The sequence below is a fragment of the Ruditapes philippinarum genome, unplaced genomic scaffold, assembly GCF_026571515.1.
Source record: "Ruditapes philippinarum isolate M1 unplaced genomic scaffold, ASM2657151v2 ctg3865_1_1_1_1, whole genome shotgun sequence".
NCBI classification, from domain to species: Eukaryota; Metazoa; Mollusca; class Bivalvia; order Venerida; family Veneridae; genus Ruditapes; species Ruditapes philippinarum.
Genome location: NW_026859436.1, coordinates 110,203 through 138,192, shown reverse-complemented (window position 1 = coordinate 138,192; position 27,990 = coordinate 110,203). Strand labels below are relative to the sequence as shown.

At 32.0% G+C, this 27,990-nt stretch overlaps 2 protein-coding genes across 2 annotated transcripts; one reads left to right on the top strand and one right to left on the bottom strand.

Annotated features, from left to right (window-relative positions):
- The first annotated feature begins 16 nt into the window (after positions 1–16).
- LOC132756521 (protein NipSnap-like) lies at positions 17–16,906 on the top strand. The gene is made up of 10 exons (XM_060747614.1): positions 17–166; positions 6,628–6,803; positions 7,729–7,774; positions 8,524–8,612; positions 9,437–9,507; positions 10,353–10,493; positions 12,970–13,001; positions 13,357–13,448; positions 13,912–13,995; positions 14,521–16,906. The coding sequence occupies exons 1-10, from the start codon at positions 72–74 to the stop codon at positions 14,583–14,585; spliced, it is 891 nt and encodes a 296-aa protein (XP_060603597.1). The 5' UTR covers positions 17–71; the 3' UTR covers positions 14,586–16,906.
- A 9,025-nt stretch (positions 16,907–25,931) lies between these two features.
- Positions 25,932–27,474, bottom strand: LOC132756519 (uncharacterized). Its single transcript, XM_060747611.1, has 2 exons — positions 27,092–27,474; positions 25,932–26,404 (listed from the first exon to the last, which is right to left on the bottom strand). The coding sequence occupies exons 1-2, from the start codon at positions 27,373–27,375 to the stop codon at positions 26,098–26,100; spliced, it is 591 nt and encodes a 196-aa protein (XP_060603594.1). The 5' UTR covers positions 27,376–27,474; the 3' UTR covers positions 25,932–26,097.
- Between the last annotated feature and the right edge of the window lie 516 nt (positions 27,475–27,990).

Below are 27,990 nucleotides of genomic sequence, written 5' to 3'. Positions count from 1 at the left end.
GAAATTTTAAATTTGGTATAATATCTTAAATGAGAGAAATATTTCATAAGTCGTTTTTATGTTGAGATTATATGTCAAAAATGGCTGCCATTTCGATGCGAGCTCGGTATCTTGGAAATATTTTCCAAAAAAGCAAACAGGTTGTTTGTACATCCGACAAATGCAGGTGAGAAAATAAAGTTAGTGAATGAAAGTATCGAATAGATTGAAAGATTTAAAATGTCATGTTAAAATTTAGCAAATTTGTACATGTCCTTTTCTGTCCTCTAATTCAACTGTTGAAAAAAAGTGGGTGGGGTATAGATAAAATATAACCGGTTTTACTATGTCATTGTTAACGAGCGTTGGTATAAGCAGACGTGCATCTTTTCATAAACCCAAGACTTAATTAAATGTGTCGAGCTTTACTGACATGATAAAATAGTATTATTTTGCTGTCCAGTTGATATCATTATAGGTGTTTGGAAAAGAGTCAACTCGGCCCTATACCAACTCGGCACCGGTCAGCTCGGCACAGGTCAACTTGGCACGGGTCAACTCGGCCCACTTTACAAAAATATATAGGCCTATAACGTATTTACTTTTCTTTGCATGTTGTTAAGGTAAATGAATAATAAGAAATATTTTATTATTATTATATAAATTACAAGAAAAGCATTGATGCAAAGCATCAAAGGGCGTCCAAGCAGCAGGTGCAGACGAACTAGTAGATATATGATGACAAGATATTCTTATAAACTTTTCAATGGTTCATTGGGTTTTACCAGAATTGTATATCACTTATGAATGAACGGACGAAAGACATTGTTCATTATTTATAACTTTGATTGGCATGCTAGAAATTAGAATATTACTTGTTATTTCTTTATGATCGTGGTTATTAATAGCAACGGATATACATGTATACAATCATTTATAATCCATATGTGTAACGCATGATCAACACCATACTTGTGTTATTGTCCCTTATTATGTTATCGCTATTAGCGAGGACCCCCTCTTAAGGTATCTGTTCACAATATCATGTTGAGCATAATTGTTTATTATACAATAATTGTAATATCTATTTTAATAAAAAAAATACAGATTTTATGAATATTGTTTTCTTTTCTTTTTTTGTGTTTTATGCGCTATTTTAATACTGAGTTTTTACGTTTACTACTATTTTAAGAATTCAATTGTCATATTGACCGACGATTATAAGTCAAAACTTAACTGGAAAAAGTCAGTAAATCATGGTTAATCTTTCAATATATAATATTGTTTATTCTTAAACCATATACATGTACATTTGTATTTTTCTTTATCATTTTTTAAATTATCAATCAATTGAATAATTCATAAAATCTGATTTGTAACTTTGAATAATTCCTCGGCATCTTTACTAAACACAAATAACAAATTGAATAAAATGTTTCAAAGTTGATAGTGTCATATTAATGCCATAAAAATGTACATTTTTTCTCAATTATTGTACATATTTATTGTTTTTATCTCATATAGATAAAAAAAAACATGCGATTTGTGTTGTTGTTTTTTTTTCGAATTGTATGTTTATGTATAATAATAATCAATAAATTTGAGAGTTGATCTGTGTTTATTAATTATTGTAGCCAAACTATGTGACAAACATTCATTTTTGAAAAAAAGCTTATTAATCTGTAAAATATTTGTTCTGTTCTGTATCGATATCAAACATCTACTCCAATTCCGGGAGAGACCGGACAATAAACGTGTGGTACTAATCGCCGGTCACTAGTAAATCCCGGGAGAGACCAGGAATTACCGATAGGAGTACATCCCTCTATAAATAGATTTTCGGAATATTTAGGTCATCAACTCATCATTCTATTAACAGCTTTCGGAATAACATACCATAATAACCCACTGGTACTACAAAATGATAAACAAAAATACCCCGAAGAGCGCGATTTATTGACGGAAAAGGTTATTCATTTGAAAATGTTTGCATTGCGAAATTCTCCAGTTCGCCATTCATTGTACATATCGCGATTAATTAATAATCAAGCACCCTCATACCGATCGGAATGATCGGCTTTTATTATGAACAACTATAAAAGGCTCGAGAAGTTGCTGTCGCCCTTTCACAAAAACTGATTTCATTCCATAATAGGCGCCGCGCTTCGGCGCGGACGCCAATAATTATACATTGTACCACTGCTGATATTAAGTATATTTAGAATTTTTTTTTATTTATTTGTCTTGCAGATTCGACAAAATTAATATAGATACAGGTACGATTATCAGACCTTGGAAGAAAAATATGAACAGATTGATGAAATAACTTTATATTTTTTCTTCCCAGGTCCGATACTTGTGCTTGTGAATATAGATATAATAAAAATGTGTTTCCATAGATGCATTTTGTTTGTAAAGTAATTTTCAAAAAATTTGAAACAAAAATGTGTTTACTTAATAGCATAAGCTTCTAATTAATTGCAGGTGGTTACTAATCAAATTTGAATGAATGAGTCAATCATAATTATCACCTAATTAATCGGTATCTTTAACATACACATTGATTGATAACAATAGGAGTCCTTTGATGTCCATTACCCATTTTTAAAAGTTGGCCGAGTTGACCCGTGCCGAGTTCGAATAGGGCCGAGCTGACTCGGGGTGTGAGTATGTTTTAGGGCCGAGCTGACCCGGATTCTAGGTGTTTGGCGCGTTGATTGGTCACTACCCCCGGTCCCCCTGACCCACTCTACAACCCTCCTAACCTCTCAAAACCATGTAAACTGCTGTTTTTTTCATATGAAACATGTTTTAATATTTGGTTTATGCTTTTAATTCAATTACCTTCATTTCCCACAAAAAATAAAATTGTGATATATCCTCGACTGATGTATATATGCGGTATTATGCACATTTGTGTGAAATAATGTGGAATAAAGATATATAATAAATTATACACATAATGTATGCTTACAATTGGCCTTTTACAATTTCAAGTCAGTTCAAGTTTCACCAACTTACACTTGTATTTGTCAGTGGTAACTTTAAATTATAAGCGTTTGTCACAACGTCCGCCATATTGGAACTGTATTCGTGGACGACTACAATTACGTCATTCTAGGTCAAATCAGTTCACATGACAAAAATTCCAATCACTTTAAACGGATAAAATATCAATTTTTCTGAATAATGTTGATTTTTGTATCTATTTCTTATTTACAATTTTATTTTGTAAACATGTGAGAAGTTGTAAAAAAAAAACTTAAATAGCGGATAAATTCGATTTTCATCTCCCCTCATGACCCTCATTTCTGGCAAAAGATTTAAGTAGGTCAAGTGCTTGCACATTGCAATCTAAACATGTGATTACATCTTAAAGTATGATGTTGACATAAAAGTTATTATGTCACTTTTAAATATTTTGGCCAAATAGGCTTAAATTTAGACCTAATTATTTTTTAAACGAAGGAAATGACACTTTTTGCATTAGTTGATATGGGTATCCAAAATTGGTCAAGGCCATCCTTAAAAAAATGTTCGTTTGCAGTAACGCGACCGACTCACAAAATTTGCCCCTACTCAAAATTTTTTTTCATGGTCTGGATAAAAATTTATTTTTTTTTAATCAGAAAATTATACCTTGTGCTTTGTTTTCATTCTTTTAAAGGTTAATAGAAGAAATAAAATGTAGGTCTTATTAAATTAGAATTCAGTTATCAATTTATTAATTGTTACCAGATTATCAAAGCATATATTGTCCAGCATTTTGAAATTCCATGTTTATTTGGGAGTACAGTTCAATAATAAAAAAAAAAATCGACCTACCTACCCACCTTGAAAATTCTGGGTCGGGTTACTGCAAACAAACATTTTTTTAAGGATGGCCCAATAGATATTCATAGCCTCGTTTTGGGAAAAAAAAACATGGCCGATGGACCTTCACATCTTGAAGGAATTTCCGTATGTGGGGCCATCCTTAAAAAAATGTTTGTTTGCAGTAAGCCAAGAACCTTAAGACCTAGGAACTTCAAACTTGGTATGGTGATTGGTCATGATCAGTAGATGACCCCTATTGATTTTGGGGTCAAGGGGTCAAAGGTCAAGGTCACACTGACCTCTTGGGTAAAAACGGTTTCCGATCAATAACTAAAGAACCCTTAGGCCTAGGAACTTCAAACTTGGTATGGTGATTGGTCATGACCAGCAGATGACCCCTATTGATTTTGGGGTTAAGGGGTCAAAGGTCAAGGTCACATTGACCTTGTAGGTAAAAACGGTTTCCGATCAATAACTAAAGAACCCTTAGGCCTAGGAACTTCAAACTTGGTATGGTGATTGGTCATGACCAGCAGATGACCTATTGATTTTGGGGTCAAGGGGTCAAAGGTCAAGGTCACATTGACCTTGTAGGTAAAATCGGTTTCCGATCAATTAACTAAAAACGCTTAGGCTTAGGAACTTCAAACTTTGTATGATGATTGGTCGTGACCAGCAGATGACCCCTATTGAGTTTTGGGTCAAGGTGCCAAAGGTCAAGGTCACATTGACCTTGTAAGTAAAAACGGTTTCTGATCAATAACTAAAGAACGCTTAGGCCTAAAAACTTCAAACTTTGTATGATGATCGGTCATTGCCAGCAGATGACCCCTATTGATTTTGGGGTCGAGGGGTCTAAGGTCAAGGTCACATTGACCTTTTAGGTAAAAACGGTTTCCAATCAATAACTAAAGAACGCTTAGGCCTAGGAACTTCAAACTTTGTATGATGATTGGTCATGACCAGTAGATGACCCCTATTGATTTTGGGGTCAAGGGGTCAATGTCATATTGACCTTGTACTTAATGACGGTTTCTGACCAATAACTCAACAACTCAAGTTGCCTTGGTTGATATTTTTATATTAAACTAAAAATGCTTTTGGTATACACATTTGAAGGTCTTATATAATATAACAACTTGGCTGTCATTAATGAGGCCTACATGATTCATAAAATTTATGCATATATTATTTGGTAAGATTTGTAATAACTTAAATTGCTGCACACAACCTATGGGGTCACAATAATTATTACCTTGTGACTAGTCATGACCAGTAGATACTAGATAACCCTAATTAATTGTTTGTTCACTGGGTCAGAAGTCATGCATAATAACCTGATCACATGACTAATTGGCTGCCGATAGGGGGCATACATGTTTTACAAACATATCTTGTTATAATAGTAATAAACTAAACAATGGTCTGAATGACTAATACTAGCCTTTGTGATTAACATATGCTGTTGAATGATAGTATTGGTTGTTTTTTTTTTCCTCAATTATTATGATTAAATTATTCTTCCTACCTGTAATAAAGTTACTTCAAGTGTTTGAAAATTTATAAATATTTACTGAATGGGAACTATAAATAATGTTTTACACAGCATAAATAACAAAGTTTGATAACATAGAAGGTAAGAGAGGTCATAATGTATAATGTTGGGATGTTACGATCATGAACAGATTTACCTCTGTAGTGAGATTGTAATCTATTTTATTACGGCATATTTTAAAGTTTAAGGAGTAGAATGCTTAATATAAAATCAGTGATTTGTTTTTTGGAATTTTTGAAAAACTTTCTGAAGAGGAAAATTAAGCGCTATAAATCAGAAAATCTAGAAAATCTGAAATCAAATACCAACAGCTGAAAATACTGCATATTTAAGCCATATATTTATACAAATTTTCAAATTAATTACAGTTTAACATGCAAGGTACTTGGCAGAGGCAAAATAGACAGCTTTCAATCCATTAAATATCATATCAACCAGCTGGGTCTAAGTCAACTATTCTGGTGACAAATGTGCACAGTGACAATTTAGGCATAGCATTTCTAGCAGAGAATGAAAATTTTTTTTGGCAAGGGGAAACAGCTTGTATAAAAGGGTTGGTCTTGAGATTTATAAGTTAAAGGTTTTTATGTTTTTGAGGGCCAGATATTTTATTGACAGACATTGCTTTCTTTCATGTGTGACTTGATTTTTTTTGGTCATATATAATAATTTCAGAAGTCACATATCTCTTTGATTTAATTCTACAGGTGACAGTAAATATGAAAAATCTGTATTAAATTACAGAATATACATTGTAGTAAGTTATATCTGAGTGACCACTCAATGTCTCATGCCAGTAAAAAAAAACAACAAAAAAAACTACCGTAGGTCAATGTAGTAAAATGATCATTCAGGGATTTTTTCAAAGATTTTGGGAACATGACCCATTCCAATGGAATTGGGAATTTCAGTAGTTTTGTTAAAAAATTGGGGAAAAATGTATGTCTGAAATTTTGCAGTGATAAAATGAACACTGTCTAGAATGGCATTTTGAAACATTAAAGCACTATAACAGTGAAGATTAGCCCTTATTTTCAAAGATTTTAGAATTCTTTATTCAATATTTTTATTTTGTTTCTTTGAATTGGGAATGTTTTCCTGTGGATTGGGAAACTAATATACTATTTTCAATTGGGAATATGACCCAATAATGGCTATAAAATAAGCCCCCCAAAAAATCCCTGTCATTAGACATTTCTCAATGTAACTGTCGATTTTGACTTCAATGAAAATATAAGAATACACTTGTACATGTTTGTTTGTATGTTTATTTTCAGAAGTTTCAGTACATCAGAGGTATGGAGGAAGGAGGAGCCACCAGTTGAAGTAGATGTTGATACACCTGTAAAGAAAGGATGGTTTGATAAATTACTCAATGTTCGTACCATAGCTCCCAGTAAAGAGTCCCACGCCAAGTCACTGTCAGATAAACAGAACCTGTATGAAGTAATGTGTAAGTTTCAACATTTATAATGAGGTTTCCTTATTGGCTTCAAAGGTTGCATGTCTTGAATGTTTAAGCTGTCTTTGAGTTTGTGAGAAGAACCTAAGTACTGCTCTTCAGTTTTTTTCCTTCTATAGCAGCCCGGGCAGTTTAAGGGATGCTTATTCTCATGCATTTTTCCCCTAGAGTTCATGTTTTTCTCTTCCACTTTTGCAAAGATACTGTGTTATTTTTTTCCAAATTTAAGGGAAGGGCCCTTAATTTCTCTATTTGTGATAAAAAGCCCTTCAGTTTCTTGTAAAAAGATTTAAGCTGTTAGCTTTTAACATGCAATGTCATTATACAGACTTTACTAAAATTGTACACTGGTTCTGTAGAGTCTATGTAACTATGTGTGCCTCTTTGTGACAGGATGTTTATCTTTAAAAAAATTATTCTTGTTCCTTGGAAGCTAGAGGTTCACAATATATCCAAATTGAATAATTATGTTTACCAAGAAATACAATGTTTATATAACACAGTCATGTGTCACCTCTGTGAACAAGACAGTAATTTGAAAAATTTGATGTACATGTATATGTATTTGGTGTACAAAGGTTGTTCAACTTGAGGGAATCTTTTTATATGAATTTCTTTAGTGTTAGAAAGAAAGTCCGAGATATTTTCTCCTCAGGATTTGTTAGTAGGTGTTTTATTGTAAAAAACTTGAGTAAAACTTTCAGTATTCTGAATGCAACAGTACCCTTCACAAGTTACATGACTGCAAAATGTATTCATAATTGAGTTGAATCAAGTTTAATTAAAAATATATCAAATGAAAGATAATTGTTAGAACTTATACTGTCTTCTAATTATGTAAAGATTACTTAATATAAAAATAATGAACAGTTTCTGTACTCGGTAATTAACCAGTATTTTATATGTTTACTTTCAGTTCATTCAGTGAAGCCAGAATACATGGAACAGTATCTCAAGCAGTTGTAAGATATTCTTCTATTAATGCAATATAATTTGTATTGTTTTTTGTAAGGGCTTACACTCATTTAAAAAGAGTCTTATTATGTACCTTGTTTCTATTTTTCCCAGTAAGTATGTGTGTAACCAATTACAAAATTCTGAGAGTCTGAATTAGCAATCATATTAACTTTTTTTGAGGCCCCAACAGGGTAACCCCGTATAATAGGTATGAGAGGGTTGGGGTCATTCAATTATATTAACTTTTCTACGCCATCATTAAAGAGACATGCCACCAATATACACTGACTGTTCTGTTTGTGGGGGAGCAGTACTAGCCAGTGGTATAACATCCACTATGATATTGATAGATCCTGGATTCGAGTCCTATCAGGAACACTGCTTATTTCCTTGAGCAAGAAAATTACTTCACTTTGGTAGAAATGGGTAACTGAGAGGGTAGTTCATTTGCATGTTTCCATAATGTAGGCTGCTGTAAGTGTAGGTAAATACTCTTCAGGGAGATTGATATATGGGTTATACATGTAGTAGCCTAATAACCAAAGATAATAATGATCAGGGGTAAATTCTGTAAATCAGTAAGTGTGTCATATCATCATATAAACTAAAAATGCACTTTATTTTATACTATTGATAACTCAATTTTCATGTTTAAATTTTGAAATCCCTCAAACTAAGGATTCAAATTAATAAATAAAAGAAATGTAAGCCAAGCAGTGTAAGTTTTAAGAAAATTATCTGTTTTCTATTACAGTGAAATCTACCAGCATATGATGAATGAGAAAACAGGAGCCACATTGAAAGGAAGTTTTACAGTAGAAATTGGCAACCAAGATGAAGCAAGTATGGCATATATTAAAATATTGCATGTTTGTAACATCACTTTTCATTGGATAATCGTGACGTTTATATAGTTTTATAAACACCACAACCGTAAATTTATGAAGAAATCACACTTTTCTCTCAAAATAGGAAATTTTGTAGAACTATGTGCCTTGTATATGCAAATTTTGACAGCTGTGACCTGTCCCACACACAAGTCATTAAAGTCTATAGCAGGATACATAATTTAGCTGAAAGTAATTGGATGTCGCCTTTCATGTATTTACATAATGATAGCAAACAAAGCTAAAGGGAATTCTTTATAAGGAACAATTTATTTTTTGCCCAAGTTCTGCCTTTCTTTATTAACTAAAAATGTTGTTATTGCAAACAATACTGAAAGGAATTAATTCTTACATAATAAGGAACACAGACAATTACATAGTGAAAATAATAATTTTTTTTAATGAAATACTGTTCAAAATTTAGTACAGTTGTAAATGATTAGTTATAAATGACTTTGAAAGCTATAAAAACATCTTATATAAAGAAGTAATTCCCTGTTATATAATATGCTGACAAGGAACTCTGGATATAAGGAACAGATTTTACATGTCCTAGTGAGGTAGGGTTAAAGCAGAGCTTACTTTACATACATATGATATCTATCAGTTCACATGATACATAGTACTAGTATTATTTCTATAAGCACAGGTGAGGTTGCGTACTCATACACACATACACAATTAAATTCAGTAAATTAATTGCATTTTCTCATTATATACTCATTATTGATTTCATGATTTACATTGGTTTGTCTTTACATTTATATTATTTGATTACAGTACATATATGGGAGTACACAGGTGGCTATCCAGCACTTAATCATGCTACAGAAGTCTACAGAAAAGATCAGGTATTTGTAAATTCACTAATATTAGTGTTGATAGATAATTAAAGTTGATCAAGATCACTAAATTTTCCCAAAAAGTCTGTAACCCTTTGGGGGGGGGGGGGGTCAAATTTTCCTAAGGAATGAAGTATTCCTGATCAGTCTGTGCCTTGATCTATGTTTTCAAATTAATGGGTATTAAAAGTTTCACTTGAGAAATTTGTTTTTGTTGGGTTACTCTAGACATTTTCAATCTTTGTCATAGAATTATTATTCTATAAGCTAGAACCATGGAAACAACCTTTCTCTATGCAAGAGCTTGGTTTATACAGAATTTATTTTAGTCTGATGGAGAAGAAAGCTATAAGCTTATAGACACGCTTTCGAATCAATCAGTACTGAGCAATGAGTGTAAAAACACTTGCTCAAGGAAACAACGACTTGCCCCTGTTAGGGTTTGAACCCAAACAGCTAGTGATCATTAGATTACTAGTCCGACATTTTAACCACTCAGCAGAGCTTGGTTAATATATGACTAGCCACCTAAATTCAAAGTCAAAGTTTCAAAATTCACTTCTGATATATAGACCCGTAAGTTATCACATAAACCACAGAGCAGGAGTGTAATGAACCCATTTAATAAAATAATATTACACTAGTGTATTAAAACACTTTAGCATGGCATCATTTGTGTAGTACACAAACATAGCTTTAAAGCGAGCTAATGTTAACATTACACTATAGGTGTATCAACGAAAAATTACTTGTTCATATTTTAGATGTGTTATAAATAGAATGTTATATTTGTGTAGATTTAATACTAAATTTATTACAAAACAATGATATTATTTTACACTCTTCATTTTCAGGATTTTATTGAATTTAGAAAAGCTAGAAATAAAATGTTGAATGCAAGAAGTAACCAGATTCTTCTAGCCTTTAACTTCTGGCCAGAGCTTGTACCACGAGAAGGTCCAAATATCTATGAGATGAGAAGTTACACATTAAAGGTAACATTTTTTGTGGGTTTTTTTAAGGTTGGGGGGGGGGGGGTAAAATTTCTGTGCCCTTTGTAGTGTACATAAAGGAAACCTTTTTTCTAGATCATCATTTTTATTTTGCAATTAGAACAATTATTATATTTGTAATAGATATCCACTTGTTTTAAAAGATAAATTTTCATCAAGTTAAGTTTTTTCATTTACTTGATTCATGCTTGGCTAATCAGTATTCAAAAAAGTAGGTATTACTATATCATATTTATTTGAGTGATGGGCTATTGTAAGCTTTGTGCTCAACTAAACTATTTACTTGAAGATATACCACGTCTTATCAATTGTAACTGTAGGTCTTTGTTCAAGAATCGTTACTCTACCATTGATTTCATCTGAATTTTTTCCCTTTTGTGAGCATAAACAATTCACTTTTAAAGTTTTGCTTTGCAAGTGTTTGGGTCTATTATGTCTATGAAATATAATGAAGGATTTTAAATTTAGTTATATAGAAGGTCATAGACTAAGAATAGACTCCAATCTAGAATTTCACTGAGTCATTGTGCTTCATCCACCTGATAAAGTCAGTCAGAAGAGCACTATTCATCAGGAAAAACAAATCACGGTGTCAAAGACCTTGAAATTATTTATAATGCACGAAACATTTCATGATGCAGACAGGAAATCTGTTATGCCTTAGCAGCAAGTATAGAATCAGGCCAATCTTAAGATAAACTGGTTAAGGCAGACCAAATTCTCTATCTTAGGCCAACTAGTTCCCAAGGTGAAATCTCTATTATAAAAAATAGATCAATTCAAAATGGTAGACAATTGCATTTTTAGCTCGACTATTCGATAAGAATAAGTAGAGCTATTGCAGTCACCCGAGCGTCGGCGTCGGCGTCGGCGTCGGCGTAACCACTTATGTTAAAGTTTTTGTAATAGTTCAAATATTTTCAAAGTCCATTGACATATGGCTTGAAACTTTGCACACTTGTTCACCATCATGACCCCAACCTGTAGACAGGAGGAGGTAACTCTATCAAGCATTTTGACAGAATTATGCCCCTTTTTCGACTTAGAATTTACGTTAAAGTTTTTGTAATAGTTCAAATATTTTCAAAGTCCATTGACATATGGCTTTGAAACTTTGCACACTTGTTCACCATCATGACCCCAACCTGTAGACAGGAGGAGGTAACTCTATCAAGTATTTTGACAGAATTATGCCCCTTTTTCGACTTAGAATTTACGTTAAAGTTTTTGTAATAGTTCAAATATTTTCAAAGTCCATAGACATATGGCTTTGAAACTTTGCACACTTGTTCAACATCATGACCCCAGCCTGTAGACAGCAGGAGGTAACTCTATTAAGCATTTTGACAGAATTATGCCCCTTTTTCGACTTAGAATTTACGTTAAAGTTTTTGTAATAGTTCAAATATTTTCAAAGTCCATAGACATATGGCTTTGAAACTTTGCACACTTGTTCAACATCATGACCCCAACCTGTAGACAGCAGGAGGTAACTCTATTAAGCATTTTGACAGAATTATGCCCCTTTTTCGACTTAGAATTTACGTTAAAGTTTTTGTAATAGTTCAAATATTTTCAAAGTCCATTGACATATGGCTTTGAAACTTTGCACACTTGTTCACCATCATGACCCCAACCTGTAGACAGGAGGAGGTAACTCTATCAAGCATTTTGACAGAATTATGCCCCTTTTTCGACTTAGAATTTACGTTAAAGTTTTTGTAATAGTTCAAATATTTTCAAAGTCCATAGACATATGGCTTTGAAACTTTGCACACTTGTTCAACATCATGACCCCAACCTGTAGACAGCAGGAGGTAACTCTATTAAGCATTTTGACAGAATTATGCCCCTTTTTCGACTTAGTATTTACGTTAAAGTTTTTGTAATAGTTCAAATATTTTCAAAGTCCATTGACATATGGCTTTGAAACTTTGCACACTTGTTCAACTATATGACCCCAACCTGTAAACAGGAGGAGGTAACTCTATCAAGCATTTTGACAGAATTATGGCCCTTTTTCGACTTAGAATTTACGTTAAAGTTTTTGTAATAGTTCAAATATTTTCAAAGTCCATTGACATATGGCTTTGAAACTTTGCACACTTGTTCACCATCATGACCCTAACCTGTAAACAGGAGGAGGTAACTGTATCAGGCATTTTTTTTACTATCAAGCACTAAGAATAGTCGAGCATGCTGTCCTACCGACAGCTCTTGTTGGAAATACTATCTAAGATTAATGGGCGGGCTTAAAGATTTTATCTACATGTTATTATAAATTATGCTTGTTTATAGATAAGGTATACATATAAACTGTTTAAGCCAATGAATTATATTCCACTAGCTTTATGTCTATTGTGTTCAGAGTTATGGCCCTTGATAATGTCTAAAAACAAAATGACAGACAAATTGAAAGTTTTAGTGCAACATAATTTATGTATTTTACTTATTTCAGGCAGGGACTATGATAGAATGGGCCAATAACTGGTAAGCATAATCTTATATACAACCTTAACATATCAGATTAGGCAAGCAAAAAGCTTGTGTTTTACTGATAATATTATATTAATGACAAAGTCTTTGACTACATGATTAACTTACTCCTTATAATGTATCACTCTTGTGCCAAATTGACCTTATTGGTTTTTTAACATCTTTAATTTTTACCAATAACAATAAAAAAATTACTTCATAAATATATTCTGTACTATATTTTATCTTGGTATTATGTAGAGGCTGGTTAACAACAATGATATTTATATGACAAACAAAACCTAATGAAACAGACAAAAAAGAATTATTAAGTTACAAAGTAGAGAGTAAAGTTGATGTATATTTTCAGGTCACGTGGTATTCAACATAGACAATCTAGTAATCCTGTAACGGGTCTATTTTCACAGATAGGAGAATTGTACCAAGTACATCATATCTGGTGTAAGCTAAATCATTTAATACATTTTCATATATTTGATGATAGTTGTTGTGCCAAAACTAGTGTTCAATATATGTAGGGAATTTCATATTTATCAAAAGAAAAGTTTAAAATGTGTAAAAGACATTTCAAGTTTATGGAAGATATTTTGAATCAGGTTTTCCAGCAGTTGATATCCCTACTCTGTCAACATATATGGCGGCTTCTATGCCAAGTGGTTACGGTCACTGACTTTGAATTCATTTATCCTCAATGCTGTTGGCTTCAATCCCTCAAGGGACTCTGAAATCTTTTGTATGTGAAAGAAAACCAACTAGCTTACAGAAGGTTGGATTTTCTACGCTGTTTCCATCTTAAAAAATACATGGACAGGCACTTAATGTCTTCCTTCAACACATCTGCTAACTCACCACATAACCTTTCCAATTTTGATGTTTTCAGCATTTTTGTTTTCTTTCGTTAAAGGTTATGAAAATTTACAAATGCGTAAGGAGACTAGAGAATCTGCCTGGCAAAAACCTGGCTGGGACGAGGTTGTTCAATACACAGGTATCATGTTTAATATTCTATTATTTATATTGCCTGGTAAATCAGGCGAAAAAATTTGATACAGTTTGAATCTCAACAGCTACCTTGGATTCTTTCATATGAGAAAGATATCAAGCTAGCTAATGGAAAGTTGGTGGTTCTACTCCGGTTTCAGCTTGTGCCATAGATAATGCACAGACTGGGTATCTGAGGTCTTCCTCCAACTTGAAAGTAACATTAATTTGACATTTACAGTGTCAGTGTTACTTTAAAGTCAACAACGACACAAAAACAACATTTCATATTCAATGTAAAATGGTTTCAACTTTGGACTTGAGAAGTTTAATAGTACAAATTTGAAAAGAAAATTATAAGAAAAAGTTGCAAGTTAAAAATGTGCTGCAGACATTCTATAACAAAATACTTAAGTCGTGAAGGCCAGTTGCTAGATGTGAATAAAGTTATAGTTGTTTATCAAATCAAAATGAATTTATTTGTAATTGTAGAGGAATTGTAGATCAACCATTCTGTTTTTAATGCTTTCAGTACCTCTCATAAGACACATGCAGTCAAGGATTTTGATACCTACGCCATTTTCACCTTTGCAATAGAGAGTATGTGTTTTCTGATCTTCTTCATTAGAGAGTCCCAAACCTCCACTTTGAAGAGTATTTTTACACAAACTGTGGTGCTGGAGGGACTTAAATTATACCTTGTTACAGCTGATACATGCAATATCAATGACATGTTGTAAATAAACCATATTTGTGTGAGGGAATCAATCCCACTTCATATTCATATGCCTGGTACTCGCATAATTCAAATATATGAAAACAGGAAAAAAATAAAAAATTCATTTGTGTTGGTTCATTTGTACCACATGGATTGTGTTTCGAGAAAAGATGTTATTATTTTAACAATATGCCTGAAGTAACATTTATAGATTTCAGGCCATTTCTATTTAGCTAGAAAATGTTATATTTTATTTCTAGAATTTGATTCTTAGTTATTAAATATTGGTTAATCATACATCTTAAATGTATTTTTATGGATATGAAATACATGTATTACTGTATATGTAATTTTACTGACTATTTATGACGTTTTCAAACTTTAATTATTTTGTTTTTGATGTTAAAAGATAGAAAATCATGATCCTTATTTCATGTGAATTAATGGAATGTTTTTGAAGAAAAATTTGGATGTCAATTGTTTAATTGATAGAAAATGTTGAGTAAATTTGACATTCTTTGAGGGAAAAAATGCCTATCATAAGAAAGGCAGTGACTTAAGATAAGATGGATTGATGGGGACAAGATAGTTTTCTTAATTTGACAGTATAGAAGGCATGTCTACACATATTCGCTCAAAAAGGAGCTTGTTTTGTTAAATTTTTAAGAACATTATCCAAACTGTATGGCATTATTCTAGCTTTATTGTTTGAGGCGTCCCCAGACATCTTGGTGAATCAACCACACATATGTATAGGTATGTGAAAAAGTTCTTTAATAACTTCTTTAATTATTTGTAAAACATATTATTCATTTATCAATCTTTATGTCCTTTGATCTTTAAGAATTTTAAATGCAGGCATTTTCATTAAATTTTGTTTTTGATTTATAAGAAGGCCAGGTTTAATCAAGCTGGTGATGGTAGGATCACCTTTATGACTTCTGATTTTCATATTTTATTTGTGGTTTAATTCAGTATTTAATTTATTTTGTATATCAATGTTACTGTTCATAGGGAAATATTGGCAAGAATGTTAATTTTGCTAATGTTGAAAATGGAACATCATTAAAAATCTAAAATCATGATAATGATGTGCCCTTTATTTGAAAAGCAAAATTAAAATTCTGTAAATATATTCCTATCTACCTACTACTCTTGGCTTTCCTAGAAAGCACATGTATTGATATTTAATGTAGTAAATTTTAGTTCTTCTGTTGTTTATGTAATTATGTATGAAATAAGTGCTATGAAATATTTGGTGCATTAATGTATATGTTTACTGTTCAACAATTTACAAAAAAAAAATCAACTATACAAATCTTACTTGATTTGCGTTCATGAAAATACCATCTTTATATCTTTTAAAATGAAGCTCATGCAAGGATTGCTGTGAAGGCAGTAATATATGTGCTGAAGTACATTTCACACTGCTCAAATGTGTATCAATGAGATTTAGAATTGTGAAAGAGTTATTGCCCTTGACTTAGTTTAAACTTACATATTTAGCTTGATAAAAGCTATATGTTTAAAGAAATCGGTCTTTGAGGTCGGTTCCTAGGATTAATTATTATTGATGTCATATGAGGAAACAAGGTTGTGTCCCAAATGACACTAAATCACCTTACTCCTTTAATCGGAAGAAGTTGTTGCCCCTTGCAGTGTTTAAATTTTCTAAACATGTCCTGGGTCTGTACTGTTATTGCCTGAAAGGTTGTATAGATCTTTATGAAAACTCAAACTGAGGAATAATGGGCCTGAAACGTTAATCCTGTTGAAGATTTCTTTAATTATTTTACCCATGTAATGTTTTCTGTCTGCAAAAAGAAATGCATGCGAAAGTACAAGTTATATAAGTAGAAATTATTTGAAAAACATACTATTATATACGATGTTATAAATTTTAATAATCTCGTTTGATATTGATGAATTGATATTTAAGTATGTGGATATTCTTTTCTTAAACATAAAGGAAAACGTCATTTTTATTTTGTTTTTGTAGACATCATAATATCAGGTGCTTGTGAAAATAGGTACATTGATTCGAAAAGATTGAAAAAAGTCATGACCTTTGAAATGTGTTTTCAGACTTGTAAAGTTTACATGATTTTAAAAGATGATTATTTATTTATATGTCAGAGGTAGATTTTTGATTAAATTAATTGAGATATCTTTCTGTCAGTTATCAATTGATAATACAGCTTATAGTTGTTGTTTTTATTCTACAAAAAAAACATTCAACCAATTCATTGAAACAGGGCCTCTATGCCAGAGTGATAAAAGTGGCCCAGTTTATCTTGCATCCTCTATCCCCTCTGGTTTAGAAGTCTGATACTATGTCACATGATGAAAGTTGTCCAGCTGATTTACTGGTTGCTGGTTCTAATAAGGCCTGAAATATTGCATGGAACGGCACCAACAGTTATGATAAGCAAGTGATTCAAAGTAAATGGCTTGAATCAAACCCCCAACAGAGGTTTGCAATTTAATCTTTAATGAAGGTGACATGGTTGACTAAGTTTGGTCTGAATTAATCTATTGTCTTCAAAAGAAACTAGTTCAAGTTGTAAATGGACTTGTCTATCTCTGAATCTGTTTAAGACCATTATTTGTTAGTATGCAGACAGTGGTTCTGTGTAGATTCTATAACCACCACTTGGCTACGAGTGTAAGCTCAAAAAGGTTTAAAACAAGAATTTTCATGCAAAAGTGATGAATAGGCTGAAAAGGTTTCTTAAAGGGACAACATTCGGAGTATTTGTGGGTGTGACTAATCAGTGATGTAAAACTGTCTGTTATAAACTCTGAACTATAAATAGCATGCAGTGTTAACCTGCAGAGAGAATGAACAGCTGATTTTACACAGGAGAGGTTTAATGAATGTTTTATATAACTCGAAGATTAATTAAAGACATTATCAAGTCATCTTGTCCAGATATTATTTTTGAAGTCGGTTGTTTTTTATTAGCTCACCTGAGCAATGCTCAGGGTGAGCTATTGTGATCGCCCTGTGTCCGTCGTCCGTCGTCGTGCGTCCTGCGTCGTGCGTCGTCAACTTTTCACATAAACAACATCTCCTCTGAAACCAATGACTGCACATCAACCAAACTTTACAGAAATGATCCTTGGGTGGTCCCCTTTCAAAGTTGTTCAAATGGTTCCGGTCTGTTGCATATGTAGGTCACAGGGCCAGAAAAGGATTTCAAAAAACACAAAATTAAAAAATCTTCTTGTCTGAAAGTACATGGGCCAGAGCTTTGATTTTTGGTATATGGTATCATCTATGGGTCCTCTACCAAAGTTGTTCAAATTTTGTCCCTAGTGTCAAAATTGGCCCCGCCCCGGGGGGGTCATAGGTTTTTCCTTATATGTCTATAGGTTAATCTAAAAAAATCTTCTTCTCTGATTTGGCAAAGGCTACAGATTAGATATTTGGCATGAAACATTGTGTAGTAGACCTCTATCAAGATTGTTCAAATAATCCTGTCAATGGAAACTGAAAAACGTCCCCCAAGAATAAAAAAAACATTTCCTGGCAACTGTGATGGACAAGTTTTCTTGATGTAACTCAAAATTATGCCTTGTTTTTTTAAATCCACCCATGGATAACAAAATTTATGCACAAACACAACAATCTATTCTTAATCCTGACGTTCGACAATGATGTGTGACCTTTAAGGTTGAGACCTAATTCTTGCATGCAACATGTCATATAAATGTGCAACACATACAAAACTATTCTAGAACATATCCCATTTGTTCACTGGACAATGCACTTTATTGAAAAATTCCTTTAAAATACAAGTGTGATCGTTAATTTTGACCTACAAACCCCTGAATCTTGCATACAACACAGGTCTCCAGGTGTGCTACACATTTATGTAAAAAATAATTCAAAATCATCCAGGAATAGTAAAATACACAAAGTGAACAAAGAGACAGACAATTCAAAATGTATTTTTCACTCTTCAGGGGGATAGAAAAATAAATTAAAAATCCGAGGTTTCTTTATCAGAGCTTCTATGGTGGGGAAAAATAAAAACAGTCGATACCTAATATAGCTATACATAATGGACCTACAAGACTAGGAACAAAATATGAAATAATGAACACAAAACACTATGAAAATACATGTAATAACAAGCAGCAAAACCCCTGTCCATAAAGAAAATTGCAATAAAACCATCACAACCCTTGTCCATAAAAACAATGTAAAAACAACAAAACCTTTAAACATCTCACTCTAGTTTTTTTGTATTTATTACATGGAACAATTGAAAAAAAAATTCTAAAATGTTACGTAAAGATTAAACGCAACCCCTATACATATATCATATATGCAAGATGTAAAGAAAGAACAGTAACCGTAACTAACTGTAAAACATGACTGATAAACAAAATGATGTACAGTACATATCTTCCCTCCACTGATTTAGTCCAAAGCATACTAACAATATATCGGATGAGGAAAATCAACATCAGATGAGAAAAGACATCAATATTGGATGAGGAAAATCAACAACAATATTGGATGAGAAAATTCAACATCAATATTGGACAAAGGAAAACTGACATCAATATTGGACAAAGGAAAATCCACATCAATATAGGATGAGGAAAATCAATATCGGATGAGGAAAATTGACATCAATATTAGATGAGGAAAATCTACATCAATATCGGATGAGGAAAATTAATATCATATGATGAAAATCGACATAAATATCGGATGAAGAAAATCAATATCAGATGAGGAAAATAGACAGTACACGGATAAAAGGAGTATTTTTTATCCATAAATCAATTTCATACCTGTTTTCATTATTTCAGTAAAATTTATGTTCTGTGCATAATATTATGATGCTGTTTGTTTGTAAATGCCCACAGATCTCTGCATGTTTCCTTTGACCATATTTTGTCATCACTACTGTGATATATATAAATTAACAAAACAAATCAAATCCATGAAGTAACACAGCATAGTTTAAGACATATCCTTTTGACAGGACATCTGCTCCTGTTTACGATTTGGATGGATTTTCATCATCCTTAGATTTAATAGAACATTTTAGTATTTAGTTTAAATTTTATATCTGTATCAATAATCAATCAATAAAAACTATCAGATCGTCTGACCAATGCCTTTATGATAATATTTTTTGTGCATGATCTAAAATTGAACCATGCAAATTAATATTAAAATGAACTAAAAAAAGTTACCTATTTGCCAGCTATATATTTTCCTATCCATTAAAGAGTGGCAGTAATAAATAAGCAATATTTAAATGGAAAATGGAGAAAATAAATACATATGATTTAAAAGCTATCCACCTGCATTTTTATAATAAACCTAACAAATACTCACTTCAAAAACTTCGTAATATGTATATGTAACTGAGTATTTGACATTTTGTAACTATCAAATTGTCATAATATCTTATAGAACATTGATACTTCAACAACAAATTTATTGAAAGACGTGAACTGTCAGTAGTATCCGCATATCAATAAAATTGGGGAAACAAATGGGCAGAAATCATTGAATAAGTTTAAACTATAAAATACAATAGAATTTCTTTACCCTACATAATGCATATCTTCCACCCAGTATATAATATACATCTTTATGATCAACTTTCTAAAAATGTTTTAAAAATTTGTTCACACAGTAAATAAGTAGCTTTGCGTTAATATATCCATCAATAAGCTTTTGAGATTTCAGCATATCTTGTTACAATTTAAATTATCATTTTAGCATAATACATTGTAAATATCAGGATCTACCAAAAATTTGACAACTTCCTGCTTACAAAATGAGCAATAAACATGGAAAATGTTAGCTGAATATATTTGACGGACAAGATTGATAATCTACCTGAAAAAAAGAGCTATATAGAACACCCAAGTTTCGTGTGAGAGGGACCAAAAAGTTTACTAAAATTAGCCCTATCTAACCATTAATTTGTACATGCACAACTTAAAACTGAGAGTTTACATCATGCTTGAGACTAGTTTCATCCTAAATATAATCTCATAAATGGGCCGCAAAGAGAAAAGACACAGCTATCAGCAGCCAGCGGTCATAACAAGGCATTAGCAGAGCCCTTAATGAGTTTTATATGGGTGAAATTATGATTAACCTTCACCTTACAGCTTAATATTCTAATTATTGAATACTTAATACACCTAAAAAGTTCAAAATCAAATATATTTTAAAGGAAAGGTAAGCAGATTCTTTAAATTATATATAAACAGCTATAAAGGTTTACTACAGGTATTTAAAATGATAAAATACAAATCCACACACATGCAGTAGTGGGCTTCAATTGAAGTACATTGTATGAAGTTTGATATGAAATTGAGAGCTTGTCCTTAATACAGAATACTAACTAGAGGACGCTTTTGTAAAAAAGCGCATGTCTCCCCCACTGCTGAGAATAACTGTGAATGGAAACAGGAATGGAAATGGAGATAAGATAATGTAAATACCCGGTAGTCACTTCAATGAAGGCTGTCTATGGATGGTTTCTATTGTTAAGGTTGTATGAGAAGATGCTTCCTAAACTGTTTGTTTTTAACCAGGTATTCAATTTTGAAAATCCTGGTTATTCAATCAGCGTATGGCAGGCGGGCGTCAAACGAAATTGCACTTGATGGTCATATCATATATAGTTTCACAAATGAAATTAAATGAAATTGTGTCTGCTCCATAATTCTTCAAACCTTTAACTATTGTTATCATCCGGAAAGGAGACATTAACCAACGGTCGCTGTGACCTTGACCTTTGACCTACTGACCATTAAAACAATAGGGATCATCTGCTCTATAAGACCAATCATCCTATGAAGTTTGAGGGCTGTAGGTCAAAAGGAACTCTAGTTATCATCCGGAAACGAGAAATTGACCAACGGTCACTGTGACCTTGACCTTTGAACTACTGACCCCAAAAACAATAGGGATCATCTGCTCAATAAGACCAATCATCCTATGAAGTTTGAGGTCTGTAGGTCTAAAGGAACTCTAGTTATCATCCGGAAACGAGAAATTGACCAACGGTCACTGTGACCTTGACCTTTGACCTACTGACCCCAAAAACAATAGGGATCATCTGCTCTATAAGACCAATCATCCTATGAAGTTTGAGGGCTGTAGGTCAAAAGGAACTCTAGTTATCATCCGGAAACAAGAAATTGACCATCGGTCACTGTGACCTTGACCTTTGAACTACTGACCCCAAAAACAATAGGGATCATCTGCTCAATAAGACCAATCATCCTATGAAGTTTGAGGTCTGTAGGTCTAAAGGAACTCTAGTTATCATCCGGAAACGAGAAATTGACCAACGGTCAGTGTGACCTTGACCTTTGACCTACTGACCCCAAAAACAATAGGGATCATCAGCTCTATAAGACCAATCATCCTATGAAGTTTGAGGGCTGTAGGTCAAAAGGAACTCTAGTTATCATCTGGAAACGAGAAATTGACCAATGGTCACTGTGACCTTGACCTTTGAACTACTGACCCCAAAAACAATAGGGATCATCTGCTCAATAAGACCATTCATCCTATGAAGTTTGAGAGCTGTAGGTCAAAAGGAACTCTAGTTATCGTCCGGAAACGAAGAATGGACGGACGGACGGACGTACCAAAATTTGATGTTTATGAGGCAAATGAGCTCATAAACACCACCTGGACCAACGTCCATAAGCAAAATAAGCTCATAAAAACAAAAAATAGCTCTTAATTTTAAATTTTATGAGTTTATGTTCTTTATTTAACTACGGAATGAAGCTCATAATAATCAAATGTTGGCTCGGACGGACTGACGGACGGACGGACGGACGGACAGGGCAAAAACAATATGTCTCCCCCCGAGGTGGGGGAGACATAATTATTTTAGCACAGTTACAAATCTACATTGCTGTTACATGTACATGTATGTATATATATTGTAAATAATATTCTTATATGTTTCAACATCAAAACATAAGTAAAAGATAACATCACAAAAAACATACTCTTTTGACATCATTTCCTATATGTAAACTCATACAATATGTAAAATATCAACACTGAAATAACATTATTATGCAATTATTACATGAAGATACAAAAAATTATATTTTTATGTAATATTCATTTTTTTTTTAATTTCACATATTAAACTTTTAAAATACAGGTAAAAATATAATGTACATAGCTTTTACTTTCTCCCTCTGTTGTTATACTCTCGTTTATGTTTAACACCTTTTTACAGTACAAAAATAAATTCAAAATCAACCTAGTATACATTGTACACATTATGAAAACAGGCTGTTAAAATTGACACCCCTGGTTATGGTACATAGTAAAATTAAAGCTGTTTCATTTTACTCCTGTGTGAATTTTAATGCAAATGATATAAAAATAGACAATATTCCTGACTACATATTGCAATAAATTCATGAAAACATCTGATGAATTATATCTATAGTTTGTAGCTGTATAAATATGAAAAAATTAATGTATACATTGTTGCTGATATTCACAACTCTATTAATAACTTTTATAGCACAGTATATTATTGAGATTCCTAGAAATTCCTGGCTATTTTTAGATCAGTAAATCTTTGAGAATTCAAAGGATATCCTATTTATAACATTTTATAGCACATCATATTTCTGGCTATTTATAGATCAGTAAATGATTAAAAATTTCCTATTTTTAAAAAGGATTTGCTATTTTTAACTTGTGAGATTCCTAGAAATTTCTAACTATTTACAGCTTAGAATAATATTTTAAATATTGAGACTCTTAAGCTTTTTATTGCTAATACAAATCATTTCCTGTTAGGAAATCCTATAACTTTTATAACTGAAAGTTAAATATTAGAATTCTTCATATTTTAAATCTCCATTATGCTTTTTCAAAACCATATTTTAAAGCAAATTTAGCACTTTATAAAATTGAGCAAAAAACATTTACATATACATTTCATAAAATCAGCATAACAAGTAATAGATTTATAAGTTATAACATTGCATGGAGAAAACATGTAACTAATATTGGTGCTAAGTAATTATCAGAAATGACATACAATCTTATGATATGACTGCATTAATGTAAAGAAGTTCATCAATAAGTAGTGTATAAAGTGGTTCAAATGGTTTTGTAAAGTGTGCTTTCGGTGTATTCAACAAATCATAATAAGATACAAAAAACTTATCTATATTATTAAAGGACATGTCAATACAGTCTTAAGCTCTAAAAAATTTCTTTTGTTGAAGAGCTTTCTTTATTTAAGATGTACAAAACACATCTGTGTGTAAAATTAAATATGTCTAAGTCTCTTTCAAAGAAAGCAATACAAAATCTTTCATTCATTTACATGCATATGTATTAACTGATCACTGATTCAAACTTAAATGTGACAAGTTGATATTGATTTAAAGTTTTCATAAAAAGCCTTGTTTTTATTTTTTATTGGCATCAAAAATATGTGTAATAATTTTAAAGTCTCAATCAGGTACATGTATACTAAATGATCAAAGTATAATGTATATTGCAAATGATAATGATGTTTTATCAGGGGTCACAGTACCTTAAATCTGTTCTTGACACACTAATATACAAAGTAGATTTTGATGTAACAAAAAAAAAACCATCAAGAAATTTCCCAGATAAGATATAAAATGCCTCAACTAATGAACAGCAGTGTGTTTGTGACCCCTGACCCCTGAATTATGCATACAACACTGATAATGCTTAGTCACATGACAGGTAATAAAAGGTCATGACCTTGATTTAAAGCTGACAAAATTTGCCACCAAATGCTTACTGAAAATTAACATTGTACAAAGCATGAACTGTTATGTGGTTTAAATGAACTGCAAACAACACAACATTATTTTTTTAAATATTGGATTGTTAACATTAATCAATTAATAACACAACACTACAAATGTGTATAACTTCCAAGCTTGAATGGTATAACATGGTAAACAAAAACAAATCCGAGGTTGTTATATGGACTAGAAAACGCCATGTACTATAGTGAAAATAAATATTGCAGATTAAGCAAAAAAAGTAAAATTCTTGTGTTTTAATTACTTATATGTCTACAATTATTATACTAGACAAGACTCTATATTTTCACTTACTTATTATTCACACTAAAATTTCAATTGCACCCTTTGGTTTGCTGGTGGCAACTGATTATACCCATGCAACAAGTGCAGATCAAGATCAGCTGGCACATTCATACCATATTATCATCTGATCATGGGCTGCCCTGTTCTCTATTCAGTCAGTACATATTTTAAAACTTTCCCTAAGAATAATTAATGGTTTTGTCCAGATTAAAAGATGGGCAAGTTCATTTCATATATTTCGCATAATACGAATCAATAATAATTAACAGTCAATAATTCTCAACATTAGATATGTGTTGATAAATGTAAAATTAAAAATAATTGAAAATGTACATATTTATCCTTTGGCAAAATACATAATAGTAATTCTCATATAATACAATTATGTAGAACTGTTATCAAAATTTAAATACATTAAGTAGCTGAAACAAAGTAAGGTAAACCCATAACATGCTAGTCGACATAATGTCTTCACCATGCAACTACTTTGTAGTATAGTTACACTGTTTTTCTCTGATTTTATGTTGATTATTACACTTTTTTTTTGTTAATCTATATCTTGACACTCAGCCCACCTAAATGGCTTACTTGGATAACTAAATAGTATTTACCAATTTCTCCGCAAGTGACTGATCATACCTGATTTCTGAATTAGCAGTGAAAGATAGATACAGTTAGATTGAATGTAACAGAGAAAGTTTTCCTATGCCACTAGTATAGTTACACTGTCATAATGCAGTCTTGACAAAAAATGATGCTCTTGGCTGCTAAATTTAAGCTCTTAATATAGAATAACAAACAGTTTCAACCTCAAAGCAAGGCAAGTTAAACGTAACTATTTTGTATTATTAAGTAAAGGGTTTATCATATATATGAGGCAAACACTAGATAATGAGTAGATAGCAGTATGGATAAAACAGATCTACACAACATTTAACAGTAATAGTGTTCTAAGATCTAAATCCATCCTACACAGAGTTACAGCACAGTTCCAATGAGACCTTACTATATTCCTACTTAATCGTTAAAACATAAGCAATGACAAAAAGAAAAAGACATTGAAGTAATCAATAATAATTTAAATATATTTAGCAGATCTATATAATATAAGATCTACTGAAAATTTTGTAATCGCAAGGTACTCCACTAATCTCAAATGGTCAAAGGTTATTACAGTCAATATCATCTTAAAAAATAAAACCTCATATTACAGCTCTATGAAATTAAATATAAATTCATTTTCATCCTTTTTTCAATCCATTTTTATTTTATCCAAGATTTTCTCGTTTCAGCTGCGTCTAAATCTTTAGCGAATTCTTCGAAGGCTTTTTCACTGACATCATCAGTTACAAGGAATGCCTTGTGTCCAAACTTTAAAGCTATATCAGTGTTGTCTTGATCATCATCAAATAAAATGACTTCATCCGGCCGGATTTTCAAGTGGTGATCTCTATTATAAAGTTCTGTTAATATTGCAGCTATATGAGCCTCTTTCCCAAGAAATTCATGGTTGTGTTTTTCCCGAAATGCAGCAGTATTGGCCTGCACTAAAATACGTTCAGCATCAGATCTATAAAGGAATAGAAATAAAAGTATGACATAGAAGAAAGTTGGAACCAAATTTTAGACATCATAATTTATGTCACTCGACTCACTCCATATGACTTCTATATGGATGTCTAACAACATTATAACAACTTATTAACAAAGTAAAAAACGAGAAAAAACAAAACGTGAAATTAGTAAAAAAAATATGACAGCACCTCAGATTTTAGTCTGAGTAACCAATTTGCCAAAATGGTTTTACACATTCACTTAGTAAGTAACTAAGCATGTCTTTGTGTCCTTTGCTTTTCATAGTGACCAATCAACGTGACAAACACCTGTGCTCTGTCCTTGTGTTATGTAACTTGGGTAATAAAATGTGTTTGTTTTCATACATGTGTTTTTATTCAATAAAAGCCGTTTTACAATAATTTTTCACTTGATAATTAATTAATGATAATATGTAATTAACTAATAAAATTTAAAATGGTAAAAATAAAAAAGGACTTCCTGTGGCAAATCATTATTTCTCTGTGAGTCTGTTGCGAATTGTTACATTACCAGTGTTAGTCAAATATATTAGACATTACCGGCTTTTTATACTTTATGATGGTCAAGCCCGACTTTGCTTTGACAAGAAGTAAAAATATCTCAAAGCAACATCAATTTTATCACTAAACCTGTGTATAATTATAATTTATAAATACACTACCTTCTGAACACTTTTTGCATCAACTCTCGTATAACCCATGGATGCATGAAGTACGTTACAATACACACATTCATGTCCCTATCAAGGCAAGTCTGCATTAAGTCTCGTATACATGGACGTACTTTGGACACTAGTTTGTCTACACTGTCCTTCCATACTCCACCAGAGTGAAAATTTATGAAAGTTTGATCAAAATCTATTGCTACAAGTTGTATGCCCTTTTTCTGCAACGTAGACACAAGCAAAGCTATACCAACTTCTCTATCACGTCTTCTCCTACTCATTTTTGAGCTTATTTACAATGTTTACTGAAATATTTCATTAAAATCTCAATTTTTCACTTTCTGCGGTCAATTTGACTCCATATTTGTTTTTATTAGTTACCTCCCTTAAAATGCTATGTATAATATATATTTTTACGGATATCGTTGTCGTCACCTTTTTGGATCAATATAAGCCTTCATGGAAAATAATTGCGGTCATTTTTCAAATCATTATTTTCTTCACAAATTTACATTAACTATATTTTATCTGGGACTTTAAAAGCAAGTCCCAGATTTTACTATGACTAGACCTAATTAAATAGGAGTCAGGACTTGCAGTTTGAAGTCATGGATCTTAAATGTTGCCATGTATTGCCCAGTAATTGTATTTTTTTTATATATTTGTAATTAATTAAAGGCACACATTCATATAATCTGATGTTTTGAAATAAGATTGACCTAGTATTCTTTAAGGATAAAACTCAATGCTGCAGCACTTTATATAAGCAAATTAGGAAGTTTTGACCAGTGCATGGAATTACCAAACGATACTGAAGAACCAAAAGATACCTATATTCTCTTCATTGATTTATGTTAAATGGAAGAAATTAATAAATGGTTAACACAGATGTTATA